Source organism: Protopterus annectens, chromosome 1.part0, assembly GCF_019279795.1.
Source record: "Protopterus annectens isolate FY-2018-M chromosome 1.part0, PAN1.0, whole genome shotgun sequence".
Classification (NCBI taxonomy): Eukaryota; Metazoa; Chordata; order Ceratodontiformes; family Protopteridae; genus Protopterus; species Protopterus annectens.
This window is the reverse complement of record NC_056725.1, coordinates 148443850-148468953: the sequence shown is the minus strand read 5'-3', so window position 1 is coordinate 148468953 and position 25104 is coordinate 148443850. Positions and strand designations below refer to the sequence as shown.

At 38.8% G+C, this 25104-nt stretch overlaps 1 protein-coding gene across 1 annotated transcript in view; it reads left to right on the top strand.

The window, feature by feature from the left end:
• The window catches only part of LOC122794997, a 123692-nt gene that overhangs the window by 33402 nt on the left and 65186 nt on the right, over positions 1 to 25104 (top strand). Inside the window, exon 3 of the mRNA XM_044063687.1 lies at positions 10222 to 10286. Within this exon, the coding sequence (XP_043919622.1) occupies positions 10222 to 10286 (65 nt within the window). The remainder of the gene's footprint in view (positions 1 to 10221; positions 10287 to 25104) is intronic.

The following is a 25104-nucleotide window of genomic DNA, read 5'->3' as shown; positions in this document are numbered from 1 at the left end:
TGAAACTCCACCATCCACCTCGGCTCCGGCTGGAGCCATTGTGCCTCCCTCCCAATCGGCACCAACAGGTACTTCAGAGCCGTCTGGGAGTCGAAAGAGATCTAGGTCTCCCTCCTTGGAGTCGATACGCTCGGCTCCACGGTCACCTCTGCTCCAATCTGAGTGCAGTCATAGGTCCTCTCACTCCTCTCGGTCCTCTAGGCTTTCAGATCAGGACTTGGAAAGAGTGGTCAGTAGGCTACTGAAATCGCAGTCCCTAGCGAAAATGTTGTCCAGCCCCCCTCATAAGGTGTCGGCTCCGTCCACTTCTGCAGAGATTCCTCCTCTGACTCCCCTCTTGAGCTCAGAGCCGGAGTTTGTTGAGGTTCGACTCATGGAACCGTCACCTCCGATACCTTCCCCTTCAGTTCCGTCATCAGTTCCAATCCCTTCCATGGCACTGTCCTTGGAGGGATCTGAGCGCCGAGACTCCCTCGTCGGCTCCGTGGGGGGCGAGTGGCATCGGACCCTTGTCCGACCCCGTTCTCCCCCTTGGAGCTTTGGCGCAGGTGAGCTTGGCTCCTACATCAGCCTCGGAGCCATCCCCCTTGGTGCGGAGAGGAATTCCGATTTCTTTGCCGCCGGAGTCTTCTCTGTGCCTGGGCGGGAGCACCTTCGAGGTCATGAGGGGTGTACTGGCCCCCGAGTCAGTCCCATGGTCAACCCCACCGGCTCCTCCCCCTATGGTGCCTGTGTCTGCCTCTGCCCCTCCTCCAGACCCCAAGCGTGGGGAACCAGCGCTCCAGAGCACCCCCTTGGGTGTTTCTTCCTCTTCCAAGGCCTCCCCTGATCACTCAGAGGAGCCACCTCATAAGAGAAAGTGCAAGAGGAAGCACGTTGACTCCCCTGAGTCTGTCACATCGGATACTGACTTAGAGGATTTGGAAGGGTCCACGAGATCCCTCTCTGAAGATATCTCCTTTTCAGACATTCTGGAAATGCTTAGGCAGAGGGGGAACTGGAATACCCTAGCGCCTTCCAAGGATGAGTCGGTATTCCTGGACGCATTTGGTTCCCAACCTTCCACCTCCTGGGTGTCTCTGCCTTTTGACCCACTTATGTCTGTCGTGGCTCGGAAGGCGTGGTCAGCTCCAGACACAGTGGAACCAACCCCCAGGAGACCTGCTAAATTTATAACTGCACCTCAGGACAAACAGTTTTTGACTAAGGGTGTACCTGTCAATGCCATGGTGGTAGCAGCAGCCACAAAGAAGGAGTTGGCAGAAACTTCCTCATCTGTCCATCCCCCTAACAAGGAGTCTAGGACTATGGACAGATATGGGAAGCGAATGTTTGCTTCAGCGACCTTCTCCATGAGGTCACTGAATTATTTGTGCCATTTCACCCGCCTTCAGAGGGATCTCCTTGAAGAGCTTGGAGATACCCTCCAAGATCCATCAGCTGAGGGGGCTCAAGCTAAGGTGGCATCCCAGCTGGCGACTCTGAATTCAGTTGTTAACTCCTCCATGAGGCTCATTTCTTATGCAGCCGATGGTGCGAGTAGGGCCGCAGACACAGGCATTGCCCTTAGGAGGCACACATGGATGCAGCTATGTAATTTTGCGGAGTCCTTCAGAGCGTCTTTCACCAATACTCCCTTTGATGGTTCCACTCTCTTCTGATCACAGGTGAAGGACACCCTAACCAGGTATGAACAAGAAAGCAAGAATCTCTCTGCTGTGGGAGTCCGTTTTTCCACTCCTTCTAGACCATACCCCAAGGGTCAAAAGAGTGGAAAGATGTGGTTCCAGAAACCCCAGGGAGCCTTGCCTGACACACGTGGTGAGTTCCCCTCCAGGGGCAGTGGAGGGAACAATAACAGATGCTGCCCTCGTGGCAGAGGGGGTCAGCAGAACCAGAGCACCAGAGAATCTTTCTTTGAGAAGCCCTTTCAGCATCCCTGAAGGGTTGCCCGGCTGCCCGCCTCTGGAGGCAGTCAGGGAAAGGCTCTCACTGTACCCCAAAGCCTGGCAAGACCTAACTCAAGACAAGTGGGTACAGTCGATCATATCCGGAGCTTACAAAATTCCTTTTGCTCAACCCCTGTTAAAGTCAAACAAGTCCCTTCCAGATGTTCCACCCAATCTAAGGGAACAAGCAGCCATAGAGCTTTCAAAGCTGCTACACAAAAGAGTCATCCAGGAAGTCCCGGCAGACCAACTCGGATCAGGAACTTACTCAAGGTTCTTTTTGGTTCCAAAAAAGACAGGGGACTGGAGACCAATTCTGGATCTCAGCAGACTAAACAGATCTGTACAAAGAATGAAGTTTCAGATGGTCACGCTACAGTTCATTCTACCCTTCCTGGGTCAGGACAATTGGATGTGCTCTATAGATCTTCAGGATGCGTACTACCACATCAAGATGCACAGGTGCTCCAGAAGATTCCTTCGCTTCTGGCTGGGAGCCAGTCACTATCAGTTCAGAGCTCTGCCCTTTGGTCTCACCACAGCCCCCAGGCTGTTCACCAAATGCATGGCAGTGGTTACGGCTCACCTGAGACGTCAAGGATTCCAGGTGTTTCCATATCTAGATGACTGGCTCCTTACTGCTTCCACCAGACATCACCTCCTGCAAGCCAGGGACTACACTATCAAAACTTGTTCCAGGCTAGGTATCACAATAAATTTCGAAAAATCTGCATTGTTGCCCTGTCAGCTTATCACTTATATAGGCGCAAATCTAAATACCAGGAACATGTTTGCGAACCTTCCACCAGACAGGGTATCACTAATTCGCCAACAAGTACAGATTTTATTAACATGCAGAATGATTCAAGTCAGGTTCGTCCTCCAAACACTGGGTTCCATGGCATCAGCAATTCTTGTTCCCCTGGCCTGCTTTCACATGAGAATCCTCCAGTGGCTTCTATTCACACAGTAGTCCTTCTAACAGCTTCCCATGTCTCACAAGATTATGATCACAGAAGCATGCAAGAAGCACCTTGCTTGGTGGATGGTCTCCCCATCGGTATCCCAGGGCAGACCATTTGTGCTACCCCCTCCAGTCACCACAGTGACCACGGATGCCTCCCTGATAGGGTGGGGGGGCATTATTAGGGCAGGACAGTCCAAGGCACCTGGCAGCCTCATGAGTACCATTTGCATATAAATGTCTTGGAGATGAGAGCTGTGCTTTTAGCGTTGCAAGCCCTTCAGGACTCTCTCCCTCCTGGGACCATTGCAATTCAAATGGAAAATATGTCAGTGGTGTGGTACATCAACAAGCAGGGTGGAACCAGGTCCTATCCTCTATGTCGAGAAGCACTCAGACTCTGGCAGTGGGCGATCTCTTCCCAATGTTTTCTGATTGCAACGCACATCCCTGGGAGTTCCAACGTCATCGCAGACAGGCTCAGCAGAGCAATTCTCATGCCTCACGAGTGGTCTCTGAATCAGGTAATTGTGGAACAAATCTTTCGCAAATGGGGTCAGCCTTGCTGCGACCTGTTTGCCACACCTTTCAACAGCAAGTGCAGCAATTTATTCTCCCTCCTTCCACTTCCCAGCCACTCCCCCCAAGACGCTCTAGTCCATGATTGTCCTCAGGGACTTCTTTATGCTTTTCCTCTGTTTCCCCTAATATCCAAACTCATACAGAGAGCAACTGCGTTGGGTTGCAAAATGATCCTCATTGCCCCTTACTGGCCTCGACAGATATGGTTCCCATTCCTGCATCATTATCTTCTCGAGCAGCCTTGGATTCTGGATCCTATTCCAGATCTACTGATTCACCATTGGGCAGACTGCATCGATCCCTTCAAACACTCCAGCTCACAGCTTGATTGCTCCACTTCCAACCTTAGCCAGGCTTCCTAATATTTCCTCCTCTGTGTGGGAAATTATTATCTCATTGCACAAAGCCACAACTAGGAAAACTTACGTTAGTAAGTGGAAACGTTTTTCTTGCTGGGCAGAGGCTAGGAATATAGATCCCTTTTCAGCCCCTGTCAACAAGATTCTGGAATTTTTAGCGGAACTCTTCCAATCTGGTTCCACTTCTGCTACAATCAGGGTTCAGTTAACTGCCATTTCGAATTTTCACATCGGTTTGACTTCTAATAACATCATGTCTCATAAGCTGTGTAAAGCCTTCCTCAAAGGAACCACTCTGCTTAGGCCCTCAGTGAGGGATCCACCACCTCCGTGGGATCTAAACTTGGTGCTAGCTTCCCTGATCTTGCCACCCTTTCAACCTGCAGCATCTTGCCCCATTAAGTTTTTATCCTGGAAAACTCTTTTTCTGGTAGCAATCACTTTTACCAGACGTGTTTCGGAACTTCAGGCTCTATGTACTCGTCCCCCATACTTAGTTTTCCATAACGATAGGGTCACTTGAAGGACCAATCCTTCCTTCCTTCCTAAGGTCTGTACACAAAATAATTTGAATCAGTCCATAGACCTTCCTGTGTTCTTTCCTAATCACATCAATAATGCAGAATATAAATTGCACCAGTTGGATGTTCACAGACAGCTGCGTTTTTATTTGCATAGGACAAAGGACATCAGCAAATCCGACCAACTCTTCATTTCCTATGCTGAGGGCAGACAGGGCCTTCCTGTCTCAAAGGTAACATTATCTAGATGGTTGTCTCATGTTACTTCATTCATTTACCAGCTGAGAAACAAAAAATTATCTACCAAACCGAAAGGCCACTCTACTAGGGCACTGGCTACCTCAGTGGCCTTCCAATCTAGGTTACCCATGGAATTTATCTGTGCAGCTGCTACATGGGTTAACCCACATACCTTCATTTCTCATTACAAATTAGACATTGCTTCCAGGAATAGGGCTGATTTTGGTTCCACTGTCTGAAGAGTCTGTTCCAGTGAGCCACCCAGGATAGTAGGTGCTAGGGACGCTGTCCCAACCAGCAAGAATGAAGGTGAGATAGATAACATAAAGAAGTTATGTACCTACCATAACATTCCATGTTAGTTGTCGTCTTCTTGCCTTCTTTCTTGCGTCCCACCCTCCATCCCCCTATCCTAGTGGATCGAGAGGAGCTCCCCTTTTCAATTTTTCATTGGCTGAACCTTCTCTGGTTGCATTTTTCTGCTTAGATAGCTTCTCGGTTGGGCCCCCAGGGGGCTTCTAAGGTAGATTTCCTTCTTACTTATGTCTGGAATATCTTTTTCAAATGAGATCTGAGTAACTAGCGCCAGGCATCATGGGATATAGGGTAGCCTCGAGCCAGTAAACAGCTCTCAAGCTATTGAACATGGCCGAGTCAGAGCCGAGGATCGGCTCCGAACCCAACCAGCAAGAAAGAAGGCGAGAAGAAGACAACTAACATGGAACGTTATGGTAGGTACATAACTTCTTTTTATGTCTTACCATAACGTTCCATCTGTGTTGTTGATCTTTGTTCATTCATTACTTCCCACCCTCCGTCCCCCTTCCAGAGGTTCTTGGTTGATCTCATGTACTCATTTCTTGTAGGTCTGTTATGACCAGAGTTAGCCTCTACTTTTATCTATCAACTTGCAAACTCGATCTGAGGTAACAAGGGGCAGAGCATTCTGGGTAGGACCTTGGCTCGAGAGTTTTTGGCTGATGCGAGCTTGATATTGGCTGGCTCAGTTCCAAGGACAGAGCCGATAACCCATCAGTAATTAATGAATGAAGATCAACAACACAGATGGAACATTATGGTAAGACATAACTTCTTTTTACCATGCCTTTTCTGCATTTCTTAGACATTGGGCAACTGTAGCCTCACTAATGTACATTCGTTGTGAACTAGCACTTATTTTAGACTGTTTTGTCAACATACCATCTTACATACCAAAACACACAGAAGGATAACAGCTGTAGTACAGTAGCTTAAAACCATATCTGGGAGCACACCTCACAGCATGTACATAGGGTCCCATAGTATTGTGGTAAGATTTAGGTTACAAGTCTTGTGTGCTTGTGGGAGTACTGTTCTGTACAGTGATGATATGACTGCAGCTTCAATCTGGCTGTATAGCTGGTTTATTTGCTATGCCTGTATATATATAACTGTACCGGTGTGCAGGCAGCCTAGATATACAGGTGCATGATAAGGGGACACCTGTAGTATTTGTCCACACAGGCAATCTCTGTTAGATTTCTCATACTTCCTTTCATGTAGGCTCTTGGTAGGCCCAAGTCATGCTGTCAATAAAGCCCACTATTTTTCTATGTGTTACTACCATAGCTGTACATTATATGTACATGTGTGTACATACCACTGATCATGGTTACCACTGTGTTACCCCAATGTCCTTACATATTTGTGGCCTGTACTGTATTCGTATTTAAGTACAACCCTGTACTTTGATCTTTAGCTAAACTAACTTACTGTTTCTCATTAGCATCCTACTACTACTAGATTCTGTAGCTGACAACAATTTTCTCCTGTTTTCACAGGTGCATTCAAGTTCTCCATAGGGGCAGAAGGCATAGTTTAGATGACTTTACCCAAGATGAGAACAATTCCCTGATACAGCCATTCAGTAGCGATAGGCAGCACCTGTTGAAAAGAGGGGGTGCTACATAGACTACATTTTTTTATTAAATTGGTTTTATTAAAGTCTTCATGTGTTATATTATTAACAGGTATATAAAAAGTGAAATTATTTTAAAAAGTTAAGAAAATAAATAAACAAGTTGTTGTTGTGTCTTTCGGATTTTCCCGGTTAGGGGTCGCCACAGCAGAACTCCGCTCCGCTAATGATTGGCAGTAGATTTTTTACGTGCCGAGTTGCCGGCCCTGACTCACAACCTTCAACGAAGGTACGCCAATTCACGCATGTCTCCACACAGAAGATGCTGTAGCTGAGAATCGAACAGGACAATGTCTTACTGTGAGGCGACAACGCTACCGCAGCACCACAACCGCAGTTTAGAATTATATACAAATGTACAAAGCTGCCTGAATAGTTGGTTAATAAAGCTAAATACAAACATCTCAATAACATGTTATAACAACACATCAAGGTAAACTGTAACAGATGTCTAAATGTTCTGATATAACTTTATTAACGAGATAATTTTAGTCCAAGAATTCTTTTGTAAGATTCTTGGAAATCCTGTACTTTTGTTTAGCTTTGTTTGAATGCTGCTTCTTTCAATGAGGACAAGACATCGATGCTTTATTCCAATTCCTTATTATGTTTTTCCCACTACTGCCAACATTGTTCACAATTAACAAGTACTTCTTTTATCCATTTTAGTAATTTCTATAATATTAAATAAAATTAACATTTTTGAGAAAGAAAATGTGTCAAAGAATACTGCCTTTAAGAATTCCTCTACTTCCTACCAAAATGACCTTATGATTGGACAGTATTAAAATATATGTACCCAATCTGCATGACATATTTTTAGGGATCTCCAACATTGTATATCTTTTTTTTTTTTTATTAAACTTTGCATTTCTATTGGGTGTCAAGAAGGCTCTATATAAACATTTCCAAGTGAAAATTTCTTAAGACCAAGATGAGTTATTTATCTAATTTAATAATTAATTTTTGTTGTCTGTTGTTAAGGATTCATAATTCCCAAGAGTAATGTGCTTTGAAAATTTGTCATTAATACATATATTGTAAAGTATTAGAATTTTGTAAAGATTTTTTGTAAAGTATCATTTTGCTTCAGGCTTTCCAGCCAGCTTTTGTAATTAGTCTTTAAAACAAACCTCTTTTAACACAAAGCCAATTTATTTAAAGCGCTTTTCGTCCAACACTATTGTTCGACTTCCTCAATTTAACAAAAAACAGTTTAAAAACATCCAACTGCATATAAATAACCTCCACAAGGTCATATGATAGAATAATCAAAATTTTAAAGTCATAATACCTATAAATGTTTGACTTATTAAAATCACGTAAATGCATATTAAAATTGTTCATACTGACATTGTTACAGCAGCGTATTGAGATATTTAAGTATTTATGTTTTGCAAGCATATTAGTTGCCATAAATTGAAAATAATAATAATAATAAAAAATTTATAACTATAATTTACTAATACAAAACATTGTTACCTTACATCTCTATAAAACTAATATGTAAATATATAAAAATATATCAAAATATATAAAAATGTATATGTATATGTATGAATTCATATTCATATTTTATCATTAATACTTATACATTAATACTTATACATTTATAAATTAATGATTTATATATCTTTACCTATCCAAACTTTTAAGTTGAACAGTTGGTTTACATAAATTTCCGTAGTTTGTCGTGTCGTTTACTGTAGTAGTGCCACTGCACTTAGCTGGAATAGCACCGTTTCTAAGGATGCATGAACAAATTATTTTAGTTCGCTGTCATAATGTAATGCTCCTCCAATGTAACATTAATTACTTTTATAAATTAATGTATCTCTCTGTTGTGTGTGCCAATTTCAGAAGCAGAAAGGCCCCCACCATTCAGTCATGCAGTCTTTAATCACAATGTTTATTATATAGACTCAAAAAACAACCTCAGAGATTAGAAAAACAGTGAATTGGTACAGATATTTATGGGAGAACCAAACTGAACCAAAGTTTTATACAGTTCCTGCTCTGTTGGTGCAAAGTTAAGAGTACCTGATAAGAGTTACTGGTGTTTTGAGTCCAGGCAATCAGATGGAATAGGTTCTGAAACCCTTGGGCAACTGTTCCTACCTCTGGGGGAAGCAGCTTACTGCCTGTTGGCACTGCACTGCCACCTGACAAAATTTGGGTCTAAACACTTAATGACACAGATTAGTTGTTCTGAGCAAAGAAAGCAGCAAATTTCAAAATCTTAACAAACTTATCTTTTAGGTGTTTTATGTTGGCATCAAGAGTCCAACTACCTGTCATGGATAAACTAGAACAGACTGGGTCCTGCCTTTTTACAGTTTGATAACTGACCTTACAGATGGGTGGTGGGTTAAGAAGGCGATGCATCAGCTGGGGTTGGAACCACTACAACAACTACATTTTTGTATTTAGGACACAGTGATTAGTGGCACCGGTGCTATGAGTAGATTCACATGGCACAGCAATAATAGAAGTTTGTCATTAGCATGATAAGGCTGACCTCAAAAAAAACATTCAGAAAAGCAGCAGACAGGCTGGCAACTGGATGAGAGACACCTCCAAGTCCAGATCTTACATATGATAAGTAAATTGAGGAATTCTTGGCATCTCTGTATGAAGATAATGAGGGCATGAGTATAATACCTGGAGAAATGGATACATGTTCTGGGAATGACCAAGACCTAATTATCTCACAGGAAGAGCAACCAGGCTTTGGGAGAGACAAAACCTCATGTATCTCACATGGACACCAACCAGCTTAATATACCTGTCCCACTTACTGTATGGCAACAGTACACATACTGGCCACAAGGAGAATACAGATACTAATGCCTAGGTTCCCATACATACAGCAGGTATGTTGGACAAAGAGGAATACCAGCATAGGTATGTTTATACCTCACACCTGTATGCTTCTGCCTGCCATTTTCATGCAGATTACAGGGCCTCACATGTTGCAGATATGGACAGATTTATTCTGTTATGTCTTATATTATGTATTTGTAGGCCAGACTGCTGCTACCTTGACACCTGTAAAGGCCATGCAGGACAACAGTATGAAGTTAGCACTGCACAGTGTCCTTTGATACTGCTGATACATGGATGGAATCACAATCCCAGGACATGTTAACACTTTCTCTGTCTCCCTCCTGGGTGATCCTACACCCACTAACCAGGATAATAGAGTGGCCCACCCACACCCAAATTAGGATCTACACAGCATGACCACACACCATCCCTGCCAAAGGAGGGGCTGTCCTGTGCAAGAGAGACCATACTGCTCCCTTTGAGGATGTCATTTGATGTGGATTTGCCCATCACAGAGTACTGGAATTATTCTGTTCTACCAAATATTACTCTAATATATTGCAAGGTTTATAACTACTGCACCTCACTGGTTATTTTTCAGTTTTCAGTGTTTCTGATGCTCACTAATTCTTTTGTGATTTTTTTTCTTTGAAATGTTCACTTCCGGACCCTCATCAATGGATTTCATTCAGCCTAATAAATACTGCATTTTCTACCACTGGCATACCATGGTTCATGAAGCTGCCAAACAGTTATTTAAAAATGTTGCTTCCAAAGAAGTATGTTTATACTTTTAATACTGTTTGCTTTGTTTGTTTTCCAGTCCCTAACCAAACGGATGAACATGTTTTGTCTGTAGCTGGAGAGCATACTCTGTCTTCAAAACAGGTGAGTGTTTATAAATCATTTTGTTTCCCATACCTTTTCCTTATTTTTTCTTTAAATTGTTCTTCTTTCCTAATCTCTGATGTAGGCTTTCAATGAGAAATAAATCACTACATACACCAAAATGTGCAGACTTATCTTTGAACTCTGACCTTTTTTGAACTACCTCAGCACCATTCTGTCTCACCAACTGATGTCATCTTGTTACTTTATTTATTTTTGCAAAAACAGTCTCTGAAAATCTGCATATGAAATGGAAGGCTGTATTTAATTTTGGAAACACTTACCAAAACATTGGTTTATGTGCAGTTGCAGATACACAGTATGTTATGTATATTGGGCAGAAAGAGTCAGCAAAAAGGTAAGGGTATAGAAAAAGGCTGTGACCAACTCAAAAGTAAAAGTGAAAGTTAATTAAATACATTAAATAAGTAAGAAAATAAAAAACATTAAATAAGTAAGTATGCCCAGTAGGGTACATTATTTCTAAGAATACCATTGTCTCATTTGGGAATCAGAACACATGAAGGAAGTTCAGTACATTATTACGTTAAACTGTTAATGTTGCTGCTAAGTCCACATATGCAATATATGTGAGCACGGTTTGAGGACAAATGATCAAGGTAAAGATGCAAAATGTACATTGTGAAATGTTCCCCAAGCCTAGACGCACCAGATCAGCATTACCAGTGATGCCATGTTTATGTTCATGATAATGTGGTGCCACTAGCAGAAGCAATGCAATTTCCCCAGTAAAATATCCAAACTGACAGCAAACGTACAATGTTTAAGTCTATGTATCTGTAAAGTTACATTCAGGTGCAAAGATTCTTCTGTAGCTGCTCTATATAGTTGTGCCCAAGTTTTAGCTCAAAATGCTGACCTTCCATTCCACTGTGGAATAGTTACTTGTCTGTCTTTTACTGGTACCTCATATGACAGTCCTGCTGTATTCTTGGATTTTTTTATTCATATCAGATTGTTGCCAAGATGCTGCGAGTTATATTCTGACACTGTATTCATAGATAGAAGACTGCAGATCCCTCAGGATATGTGTTTGATTTCCCACAGAAGTATGAAGTCCAGGCATGACCTTGCCTTTCTTCTCTTTCTGTACGAGGTTAAAATGAGAACACTTGATAGCATGTTCACCTTTGACAATGTTAGTGCATCTCCTTGATACCTATAGCTCATGTCACGTGACACTTTTAAAGTGTTTCATGCTAGCGCTTTTTTCCGTTGGAGCCTTCCTGTACTCCATCTCTGGATGAGACATCTGCTTGACTTTCTCTCTATTACAGGTTCTTTCTGGTTCTCCAACTCAGTTAAAGCTTTTTTCTTAATTTGAAAAGCACTATTTTCCTGAGTATAAGACAATAACCTCTGTTGACAGTATTTAACTGTGGTTTTCACACTTTGATTTGTTTTGTGTCACTTCTGTAATTTGCAAATGCATCATTTGTTCCTCTATGACCCTGTGATTCTTTTTGACTGCCTCCAATGAAGCATCAGACATGAAGAAGGTCTTTAAGTCAGTAATGTCCTGGTGTAATACACTGAGCACAGTCACTTTCTCTATACTTATCCCTTTGTTTTGGGCTTCCCTCTATAGATGGCATACATACCTCTCAACTTTTGGACAGAGCCAAAATTAATGTGAGATATATACTCAAAATCAGGGACAATTTTTAAATATTGCTCTAATTTACTTAAAAAAGTTAAAAAGAAAAACAGGCTTTGTATTAACATGCATTTTCTGAACAATAAGTAAGATAATCTAATGTCTGGCATTAACTGTGATCATGAATAATTTGACAGAAAATCAACATTTTGTGAGAGACAGGGAAAAATATGAAATGAAGTCAGGATACACACACACACGCACATACATACACACACACACACACACACACACACACACACACACACACACACACACACACACACACACACACACAAACAATACTTTTCATCAAGAATATACATTGTTGTCATTCAGCTAATTGAAAAAAATAAAGTGACTGTGTTTATAGTAAAAAAATAAGAAAGTAAAACGAGCAAAGGTGCTTTTTCATCATCACACACCCTCTAGGATATATATATAAACACCAAAATGCTTCTGTACATGCGCCAAGATTATTCCTTAGACCATGCACATTTTAAAACAGTGTTTTAGGAGGGGAACAAGCCCTCCAGCACCCCTTATTTTGGGGGCTACACCCCCACACCCCCTGCTTATCAATTTATTCCAACTCCAAGATTGCAGAACAGTGGGGAAGGAAAACTTCTTTATCTCACTGTTCAATGATCTCACAGTAAAATTTACTGCAGATGATAGAAAAGTGCTTAATGAAAGGATATTCTACATAAGAATAGACTTATTCCCTTTTAACAAACTACCTTTATGACCAAAAGCATTGTAACCATATGCATGCATACATCTGTGCTGTTATATATCTCAATCTGTCTGCCTATTCATCACTCTATCAAGCTGTGAAATAAACTCAGATATTACAACTTTTTTGATATGTAATTCTAGTTTAAAAAAGCACCTATAGTGCTTGGTGTGCTGTCTTTTCCTCTGAAATATATACTGTAGTATACAAACATGAAAGTTAATGAGGGCTGTGCCACAAATAATGGAGAGCATTACTTTTATGCAGAATGTGATAGTTATATGGGATACTTGAGCAAACATATGTGCTGTATTCTGTATATGTTAATTGGGTTTATGATAAAACTCAAGTTCCATTTGACTAGACAATATATCTGGTGACACCATGAGCAGAATCAAGGAAAACCTAACAGCAAGCAATGTTAACAGCTTGTCATGCAAGCTGAGAAACCAATTATTTCCTGAAAGGTTTTGTCTAGAATCCTTGTTGGAAAACACATTTAATGTGATTTGCAATATCTCAAGAATGATGTGAGTTACAAAAAAGTGTAAAATATAAAAGTCTTTGTTACACAATGCAGTAAATGCTAGTGTTAGTACAAAAGGTCTGTCTAGTGATGCTGATTTTATATTGCAGTTTTATGAAAGAAAAATATTTCATTTGCAAAAAAAATTACAAGTGGTACAGTATATTCAAATTAAGTGTTATATCTCTGTAAGTATGCAAGTTCAACCAATATTATCATTGTGAAATCTGGTTGTCTGTTAAAGATATTTCCATTGATGTATGACAAGAGTGGGTTAGGTTCTTTTGCTTGGGCATTATATAATTGTGCAAATTATATGTGTACTAGTGTCACAATATTTCAATATTAATCTGCAAAAAAGTTTATGTTAAATTGCAAGTATTGCTGACAAATTTGTGCACCTTGATGCTGTGTATAAGATGGCAACAGTTGTTCAACTGTGGGTCACACAGTTTTTATGATCTTAATGCTGGCATTAACACAATACTAGTATTGATATCTATTTTACCAAACAAGTTGTATCTCAGAAGCCTTGGCATTACCCTGCCACATTTTAACATATCTTTTACTAACATACCCAACTTGCATCCACTACCCCATTATGAAAGTAACACATCTCATTTTTACTTTATTAATCTAAATATGGAAACTGTCATTTTCATGAGTTTTTGCAAACTTCCTTAACTCTAATTCTATATGTAATTCAAAAGGAAGATTCACATACTGTTACCTAGCCATGACATTGAGGAGAGGTTGTGAAATACAATAACAGGCAGGCAGTAAGGGGCATAGGAAATAAATGTGAAAACAATGCCTGCTTCTACATCTCTTATTACTGAAAGAAAAACCATGGATGAAGCATGGAAGAACTTTTATATATACTACTGTAAGTTCTGAGAAGTATTCTTAAGTGAAAGCTTTCATGAACATCTGGTAAACTAGTCATGGTGACTGCTGTTAATGTAAGTTAGTGTTAGAATCTATCTCTAAAGCAAACACTTATCATAGTTACGTTTTGAACTTACTGACTAGTTGGATGGAAGCACAGGGACCATGTTTCAGCCTTCACCAAGTTAAAATAATGAGTAATGTGACAAAAATATGCAAAGAAAAAAGATGGCATTGGATATAGTGATTAGTAAAAATATACTAAAAATGAGAAACATTATACAATGCAAATTATCAATTCAAATGTGAAATCCTACATAGACAAGAAGAATAAACACAACAATGCATAGACAAGAAAACATTAATCAGTAAGTAAAGGATATAAAACAAACCTCACATATTGTAGATAAATATAATGTTTCCTAAGGTCAAGACCAGAAGACAATCTAATCAGATCATGCAATATCTTATTATGCATTTAAAATATTGTGCACTTAATGTAATTTGTTGTATTCCAATGTGTCTCCTGTTTTGTGCCTGTAACTCACCACTATGATCCAGGAAAACATTCAAATACTTGACTGAACAGTTTCTCGTGGATAATTATAAGGTAACATTACTCTCCAGGCAGTAATGCCTTTGCTTCATTTAGCGGTGGACCAGAAAACATTATTTTGTTGGTTTGGTTTTAATGATATTAATTGCAATCTGCATGCAGGTGAAAGAAATGTAACAGGTTGTATTTGAGTTGTATGTGTATTTATTTATTTATTTATTTTCAATAATCCACAGTAAGGTATAGCAGCGAGACAACCAGGCACTCCGTTATCTTTTTCAGACCTGATGAAGCTCTTTAGCAAAAGCACTTACCAGTGCCAATGTGTTTTTTATTTTGAATAAATACATGTTTTTATGGTTGAAAAAGATAAAGGAGTGCCTGGTTGTCTCGCTGTTATACCTTACTGTTGATTATTGATTTTATTGATTTTCGGCAATGGGACATTTACCCTGTGGAGTGCTTTTTGCTACATTATTTATTTATTTTGTTTATTTTAGGTAAGCAAGCTTGACCCAAAGGTGATCTTGCAGCTATGGCCCAGTATATTATAATGGAAGCAGTTATAAATGAATAATATATATTGAACTGTCCCAGATATAGTACAGACAAAAAAGTTGTTCAAAGTAACTGAAAACAATTATTCTGTGTAGAAATTGTGGTTATTTGCTTTATGGGGGTAACACTGTGTTTTGAAGTGATTTTTACTATGTTTGTCTGGGAAAAAAGTAACATTTAAAGACTTTTTTGTTTTTAACCACCATATATTGCTTATTTTCCCTGGAAAAGAGGCACCGTTTTTAGCTTTGCAATGGAACAAACTGTCAGTCCCACAGTCAGTCCTTATTCCAGTCACAAAAAGAAAAAGTTAAGTAACCACCCTTTACTACCACATCTGGTTAGCAGTTTGATTCAGCTGCAGATGGGTGACTCTGTTGTGGCCATTTGCTGTACCTCAGATCACTCATCTTTTACCCTAAATCCTTCTGGTGTACCACCTAATGCTAGGATTCTCAAGGATTCACTTTAAACAAAGGCACAAAGAAAGGGTGCCCCTTGTCCCCTTTATTATTTGGATTAGTTATCAAATCCTTAGCTAATAGTAATAGAAGCAATGGAAAATTGATGGGTTCTCAATTAATAAAAATTGTCCATCTAAAATACAACTTTTTGCAGATGATATTTTACTAACTGTAGGAGATTTAAATTATTCAATCAAAGAAATAGATGAGGAAATTGAAAAGTTTCAAGAAGTATCACTGCTGAAATATAATAGCAATAAAACTGAACATTTAGTGCTAAATCACTTACTAGATAGTAAGTTTAAACATAAATATAAATATAATTGGGACGGAAGTATTAAAATATTTAGAAATAAAAATGTATCCAGATGTAAGAAAGAGTATTCATAATAATTTTGAAAAAGTAATTGAAGAAGTGTTACTTCTTATTAAAAAAGATTTATTTTAAACTTTTGAGGATAGGTTAGTGCTTATTAAAATGATTATATTACTCAAGATTTTATATATCTATGTACATAGATATATAAATCACATTCAATCGCTTTAATACCTGACAAAAAAATGTTAAAGAAAATGGAAAAAAACATTAACTTCATTCTTATGGTATTCTAAAAAGCTGAGAATTGCTTATAGAAATCATAAAAAAATATGGGAATATGGTGGCATTAGTTTTCCAGGTGTAGAATCTTATCCTATTGCTGCAAGTGTTAACTGTATTATACTCTGGATATATTCAACCTACAACAGTCAATGGAAAACCATTCAAGAGCAGATTATATTAAATTCTTATAAGTTTTAAAGATGATACATTAGAAATATGTAATAATCCTTTCATGGTTAACACAATTTACCTTAGAAAAACATTCATTTCAATCTTTAGATTCTGTTTATATGAAAACAATTCTTAAATCAATTAAAATTTTGTTTTTAAAACTCTATTAATATCAAAATGAAAATGTTTGTGTTTTTCCGCTGCACATACTTCTTGATTTAAGGAAACAAAATAATGTTAAAATGAATTTACTCAAAAGGAACAGATTAGTATTATGATCTAATTGCACTGAAAAAGTAAAAGCTAAGTCTGCACAATATTTAATGAAATAATATACATTTGGATGAATCTGCTAGCCAGTTTATATTATCCATCAGTATGAAATTAAATTAATTTGTGGATAATATGAGTGAAGAGAAACAGAACTTTATTTTTATATGAATATATGAATGCAGTAATGAAAGATAGATTGATATACAAAGGAATACTACTACTACTACTACTACTACTACTACTACTAATAAAAATAATAATAATTTTGATGCAAAATTCTGGAACTTTTTAGATAGTGGTGGATTAAGTGTCTCAATAGATGGCAAAAATCAAGCATTGATACGTAAATATATTATTCAAACTTCTTCAAGTTTATACTGGAAAGTTTTTATGTGGAAATATATACATAGAATATTACTCCATATAAAATCTCTAAGTTTAATAAAATGACTTCTTTAGTTTGTTGGAGATATAACAAAGATGTAAAAGCTGATTGGATACACGTTTATGGATTGTGAAAAATTGAATGTATATTGAGAAGAGATAAGTATGTTTTTAAGGGGTTGTGGTCTGATAATTTCTTTAGATCAGTAATACTAATGAATGTTCTACTTCCTGTATCTGTAAAAGCCAAAGAGCAAAGACTGCTATTGAAATACCAAGATTCGTAATGGTGTTAATGGATAAGATTAGGTTGATGATTCACTATAATCCTATCATTGTATAAAGATATGTGAAGTTGAATTTCTTCTTTTCTGTATATGTATTGTAAGTATGTTAAATTAAAAAACATTTCTAAACAAAAAGAAATATGTGCAGGAAGAAGAGGGAGACAGAAACATAGATTAGGTTAAGAAGCAATATTGGTTGGCTAATAAAGAGGATAAGAGAGCGATTTCAATGGCAAAAAGCAAGGCATTTATGAAATTCCTAAATGAAATTGATGTCCTGTAACCACTGAACAACTCAAAAATTATGCACGAAGCACCAAATAACAGGACAGCTGGAATCCAGACAGTTAATTTCCTTTATTTCTCAACCAAACGAAGATGTAGAAAAGAGGTTTAGCGCTTTCATCTAGATAACTAGACTTCCTCAGAACATTCATACTAACTTTTCTCCCCATTATATACCCATAAGCCCGCCATTTACATCAATCATTCAATTTTATATGCAAATGTCTATCCAGATTAAAAATGAATATGTATAATATATAACACTTATATCTATCATTTTGTCCTAAAAAACACATCTCTTAAAAACTAACAACATACAATAAATTTTTTTTTCAATTATTATCATATATTTATGTACTAAAAGTTAAAACTAAACTGTAATTGCTTCTGACAAGACAAATTCCTATAGAAATACAATAATGATAAAAAATTCAAACTGTCCTATATGAAGCACTTTTTTGAAATCTCTTATGCAATGTTAACCTTCCCTATACAAACATAAAAACATATAAGTATTTTTGTGTTGTTGTTATTTACATATACACTTTGACCTGCAGTTTACAGAGATAGCAGCAATCAATACAAAGGTTCAGTACTACTACATATTATTCCACCCATTACTTATTATATATACTAATAATCAGGCAACACATTCACTATCTTTCAAACATATAAATTGTGCAATATATATGACCTATATCTATATAAGTATAGACAATATTATATAAATTTGATTTTTATGTCCTTACTAAGGGTTTAGTGGGAATAACTTCATTTAAACCAGGGGGTGTGGCTACATCTAGTCGAAGCTGCCATTTGATCTCTACTTCCACTAGCTTCTGGAATGTAACAGATGGCACAAGGAAACTGTATCAGGTTGCAAGGCAGCAACAACATATGCATGATAGTAGGCAGATTTTATTCATAAGAGATACCAGGAACGATCTGCTCACCAGAGTGAAGGAGTACCTCAAGAAGGTTCTGAGTGAAGAAAACCCCAAAGAAGTTGTACTGCTACATGTACAGCTTGCAATGAAAAAGAAACAAAAGCCCATCCTTGAAGAAGTACAAAGTACACTAAGGAAAATCAGGAAAAGCTTAAAGCTCAGATAACATAACAGAAGATAAGATCAAGATGGATGCATTAGAGGAGAAATGGCCCCTGAGGTTACTCGTCACAGTATATATATATATATATATATATATATATATATATATATATATATATATACATATATATATATATATATGTATATGGGTTCGATACACTAGATGAAATTTTCACTAATTCGAAATAGTGCATGGAATGCTTACTGCAGTGAAAGTGCACTTAATTGAAAGTGCACTTACGCAATGTTCAGTATAATGAACGGGCGTTATACTGAACTTCCGTGCAGTACTCACAGACCTTAGGGTTAGGACACGGGTCATAGTAAGGGGATAGCCCTATGGGCTATCCTCTTACCATGATCCGTGCCATAACCCTAAGGTCCGTGATGACTGCAGCACAGCGAAGGACATAGCAATGTCCTCCACTATGGTGCAATTGTCATGAACCTTAGGGTTAGGGCATGGGTTAAGGTAAGGGGATAGCTTTATTAACTATAAAAGTGCAGTGATATTCATGCAGATGGTGACATAATATTAATTGTGTCTTAGTACTGTTCACTTTTCCTCATTGTAGTCCAATCTCAGAGTTGGCATATTTAATTTGTGGGAGGTTTTGCAGGGTGAAGGGATGCAGAGTCCCCCTACAAAAGCATAGGAAGAAAAATAGTTTTCGTTTTTTATGTTTAAGTTAGTGAGGCTATGCCTCTTTTGTTTAGATTGGTGTTGGAGGTAGTGATTTATTGTAAAGCAATGTGTTTTAACTTCTGACATGCTGTTAGGAGATACTTTTAGTTTGAAGTATGGGTTGATGTTGGGTAATGTACAGTTCGATGTTATGAGATTTCTATGTTTTGGCATTCAGGATTGTAAACTTTCATGATATTGGAGTTTCAGCCTTATGGTCTCGATATTTTGGTCTTCGGGATTTTGCAATTACAGTATTTAGAAGTAGATCCATATATCTATCTATATATCTATACATCTATATATCTATATCTATCTATCTATATATACATATATATATATATATATATATATATATATATATATATATATATATATATATATATATATATATATATATATATATATATATATATATATATATATATATATATATATATAGATGGATAGAAATATAGAGAGAAGGAGTCATACCGTAGATGACTGGAAAATAAGTATTCCGGTGTCAGTATACAAAAGCAAAGGTTCATAGGTGTTTACAAGGCTAATGATCACAAAGGCCTTTTTAAGCCTAGCCATGCATCCCAAATCTCTGACAAGTTCTGATACTCTTGATAAATGTAAGCATGGGCCTGGGAGATGAATGATTTACAGGTTTCCTGTGTCCATTAGAGACCACAGGTACCAAACCAGGGATGAATTTCCGGTTTCCCATCCAATTTTCCTTGTTGCACTTGAATTGGTTTAGGGAGGAACTCTTCTTCACATGGATGGGGAGACTGTTCCATAGACAGGGTAGTCTCTGTGATACATACTTGTCTTTCCAACAGGTCCTATTTATATCACAGGCAAGATTTAAGTCTTTAGAACAGGCGATTCTGTTACTGTTTGTTTTGTGGATATGTAGGAGGTCCATCAGAGTGGTGTCTGACAATGTCCTGTATGCCAGGCATACATCTCCCCTCAAAAGCCTGTGGGAGACAGAATGCAAGGATAGGGTCTTGAGACAGTCTGCTTAGGACATTTTACTTAAGCCCTGTATTCTTTTAGTGAGAAACCTCTGTGGACGTTCTGATTGTTGGATATCCCTGGTTAGGTACATACCAAAGGGGGCACTGTACACAGTGATAGGTCTGATGAATGCCAAATACAGTGGAATAATGACTTCCTTGTTCTTAGGTGCCATACCTTTGTTTATAGGATTCACAACATAAAATGATTATAGGATGCACAACACAGAATGATTTCCTCACCACTGTAAACAGGTAGGTTCATAGGTTCATAGGTGTATACTAGGCTAATGGTCTGGAGCCTTTACAAGCCTAGCCCATAAGATTACCCTGGCATCATGCCACAAGACCTTGGTTCCTTGTGCCTCTGTCAAGTAGAGCCACTGGAGTGATCCTCGGGGTGAATTTTTTGTTTCCCATCCACTCACCAAGGTTCCTCTTGAAGAGGCCCATTGAGGTATTCTGCTTGACATGTATGGGAAGTCTATTCCATAGCATGGGCAGTCTCTGGGTTATGGACCTGTCCCTTCAGCATGTTCTGTTGATTGTGGTAATGAGGTTGAGGTCTCTGGAGTTTGTGGTGTGGAGGAGTTGGGATTTCTTTAGATGTAGCATTTCTATCAGAGCTGGGTCAGACATGGCTTTGAAAGTAAAGCAGAGATCACCTCTAAGTAGGTGATATAAGACAGAGAATAGTTGGAGTTTTTTGAGTCTGTCCATATAGGACAAGTGTTTAAGACTTAGGATCCTCTTTGTGAGGTACTTTTGTGGCCTCTCCAGTTGTTGCAGGTGTCTAGTGAGGTACATGCCAAATGGGGCATTTTACTTGATGATTAAACATACGTTTACATTTATGTTTAAATGTACGTGATAATCAAAGGCTAGATTACTATCTATGCGTATCCATAAGTCCCTGACTACTGAGTCAACCCTAAGGGGTGCGTTGTCAATATGACAGTTACCAGGGATGGATGACTTCCAAAAGGATACTATTATGCATTTCTTGGTATTTAGTTTTAGTCCAGGGCTCTGAAGGCAGTTGTTTGTCTGTGTCAGCCCCTCCTGGAGAACATTTGTGTCAGTGTGAGATTCAATGACAGCTCCTAATTTGCAGTCATTTGCAGATTTAGTCAGCCAGAGACCACTGACATTGGCCTTGACTTCTGAGAAGTAAATGCCAAAAGACAGTGGTCTATGGACTGATCCCTGAGGGACTGCACTTCTGACTGGCCTCTTTGTAGAGGTGGACTACCAAGTTCTAACTTCCTGGGTCCTTGCTGTGAGCCATTTGGTTATCCACCGGGTGACATATGGGTTTGTACCTAACCTCTTGAGTTTGTCAACAATTCCTGAGTGGGATATTGTGTCAAATGCCTTAGCCAGGTCAAGGTTGGCAGAGTGCATGATTTTGCCCTCATCCATTGCTTTGGTGACCTTCTCAAAGAAGTCCACCAGGTTGAGTAGGCATGACATGCCCTTGACAAAACCAAACTGGGTGGGGTCCAGTAACTGGAAGTTTACTATATCTCTATTGATCATCTCCTTGATAATTTTTTCCATGGCTTTACTTATAACACTAGTGAGACTTATTGGTCTGTAGTTTCTAGGGTCTTTAGATGGCCCACCTTTGTGCAGAGGGATGACTGTTGCCTTTCTCCATTCATGAGGCACAAAACCTGCTTGCAGGCAACAGTTAAATAGTAATTCCAGAGGCCCTGATAGGTCATATTTCATGCTATTTAGAAGCATCCTGAGATATCATCTGGGCCCATTGATGCAGTGTTCTTAGTCTTAGAGAGAGCATTAAAGACCTGTTCCCTAGTGATAGTAGGGGGAGTTATATTTCATGATATTTCCTGAGGGAAGGTTGAGGGATAGAGGGGGTAAAGTTGGAGCTGAATTTATCGGCCAGAAGGTTTGCTATATCTTCTGGCCCAGTATAGGTGCCTCCATTTACAAAGAGCTCTGCACATTTGCTATATCTTCTGGCCCAGTATAGGTGCCTCCATTTACAAAGAGCTCTGCACATGATTTTGTATTGCCTTTGAGGTTGTGGACATTGCTAAATAATGCTTTGTGGTTGTCCATGGCCTGGGAGGTCAAACTTGCCTCACATTTGGCTTTGGTAGACTTTATCTGTCCTCTGAGTTGTTTGTTTAGTTTGATGAGTGTGTTTTTATTCTGCTGAGTTCTGCACCTCCTAATTGTTGCCATGATTTTCTTCCTCCTATTATACAGCCGATTGATTTTCTGAGTCCACCACGGTGGCTTGTTTCCTGAGTTAGTTCTGTACTTCTTCTTGTTGGGTACATCTACCTCTATGCAGCTATTAACATGCTTGTACAGGGTTTCTCTGAACAGTTCTGCATAGGCAGAAGTGATCTCAGGGTTCATTGAGGCTTGAAATTTTGCCAGGTTCTCATTTAATAGCAGGAGATTAACCTTAGCATAGTTCTTGAATATTCCAGGTTTAGCTGGGGGTCTAAGTTTTATTTTTACTACAAAGGAGACCATTTTGTGGTCTGGCCTTACCAGGGAAGGAATTGCAGTAGAGGGTGTGCAGCAGTCTTCCATATTAGTGAGGACCAGACTCAATATGGGTGCACCCCCTGGTTGGTGTATTGACTATCCGGTCCAGGGAGTGTGTGTTTACAAAATCCAGGAATCTCTGTGTATGTACATTTGATGTCATATAGGATTCCCAGGTAATTAAAGTCATCTATGAATATGGTATTGGGTTGGATGGTTAATGTTTCTAATAAGTTTAAATACATGGTATGGGTTTCCTAGGTCACAGAGGGGGACCTATAGCTTTCAAGGAAGTGGTATTGTATTTTACCTATGGTGACCTGAACATGGGACAGCTCAAGTGCATTGTCCTGTTTGACCAGCCTTGAAGTACATTTATTTTTGATGTAAATAGAGAGACCTCCATGTTTAGTCCCTGCCTGTGAAGTAGCTGGCCTAAATGTGTGGAAGGCATCTCAGTGACTGCACAGACAACAGCATTCTCTAGGGTAAAGAGAACTTCTAGGGAGTGGAGTTTTTTGTTTAGACTCCTAGCATTGAGCAGTAATACCTCTAAATTTTCTTGGTTTTGCTTTTCTGTGTCAGAAGTACTTTCAGACTTTCAGTTTGACATTGTCTAAAAAGGCACTATGGGAAAAGACAGTGTTTTAGCTAATATTCAAAAGCCTAGAGGGGAGAGGTACAGACCACCCCTGGAAAAGCAGCATGGCCTGTTGACCATCTCCTTCCATGCTGACAAATATTGTACTCCCTTAAAATGACACGAGAAACTAAGCCAATTATTAGTAAGAGGTCTTTCAAGGTTAGGCTACAAGAGCATATTCGTGATGTTAAGAATAAAAAATTAGAAAGCCCTGTAGCCACTCATTTTAATGAAATACATGGAGGGTCATGTGAAGGTTTAAAAGGCAGTATCTTGGAACAAATTTCAGCTATAAACACTGTGTTTAAAAATAGATTACTGTCTAAAGAAGCAGTTTTTTATTTTAAAGTATAATACTTTAACTCCTGGTGGATTAAATCAGGTAATGTAATTGGAAGTTTTTATTATAAAGTATTGGTAAAATTGGTTAATTGTTTGATTGATGAATTTTTATGTAATTGATGCATCTTTATAAGAGATGTTTTTCTCTGTTTGTATTATCTCCTGGAAGGCTGTTAAGCCGAGGTGCTAGAGAGGTTTTGGTGTGTTTTAATAAAAGGAAAAATCTACTGGCTTTGTCGTTTGGATTAGTGAGACTTATTGGTCTGTAGTTTCCAGGGTCTTTAGATGGCCCACCTTTGTGCAGAGGGATGACTGTTGCCTTTCTCCATTCATGATATATTGCACTCCCTTAAAATGACACCAGAAACTAAGCCAATTATTAAAGTCAGTCATCTTTTGTTCATATTGTGGCATCATCCTTGGCGAAAGTAAAATGCTGTTCAGTGCTAGGCCCATACCAGCCTGAGACACATATTCCATGATGTCTCTCTTCATATAGTCTAGGGAGGTAGATCTCAGGTCCTTTACTCCCACATGGACTATGACCTGAGTGCATGTGTAATGTGGCAGATCCTAGCCCCTGATAAGCAACCGACCGTAACTTTCTCCTTACTAGCCTGGTGAAAGGGACATCAGTCTGTCTCACAATGGAGTTTTTCATGAATAGAACGTTGGATTGCGGGGTGGCTTGCCTTATGGGCTTAGAGGTAGAGGCTGCATGAGATGAAGCTCTATGTGTTGATGTGGGTGTTGTTTTGAAAAAGTGCATTTGGGGCTGCTGAGGGTATTTGTTAGCTATACTTTATCTAGGAGGTCTTTGTGGTTTAGGAAGTTACATGTAAGTGCCTCAGCATATGTGGACTGATATGTCTGTTTGAATTGTGTGTGATGGGTGCAGCGTGTGTACTACTGACAACCTCATTGACATTAGGAGTACTTATATGTGAGAGCTTTGCCCCCAGTGACATTGTATAAATACATCTCTCACATACCATATCAGTTTTGAGAATTAACTGGTTGTCAGTAAACATAAGGCAATTTATACATTGCCTCAGGATGCCCATATCTTCAAGCCATTAACGTTGACAGTAGAAAAGTTCATATCCATGACAAC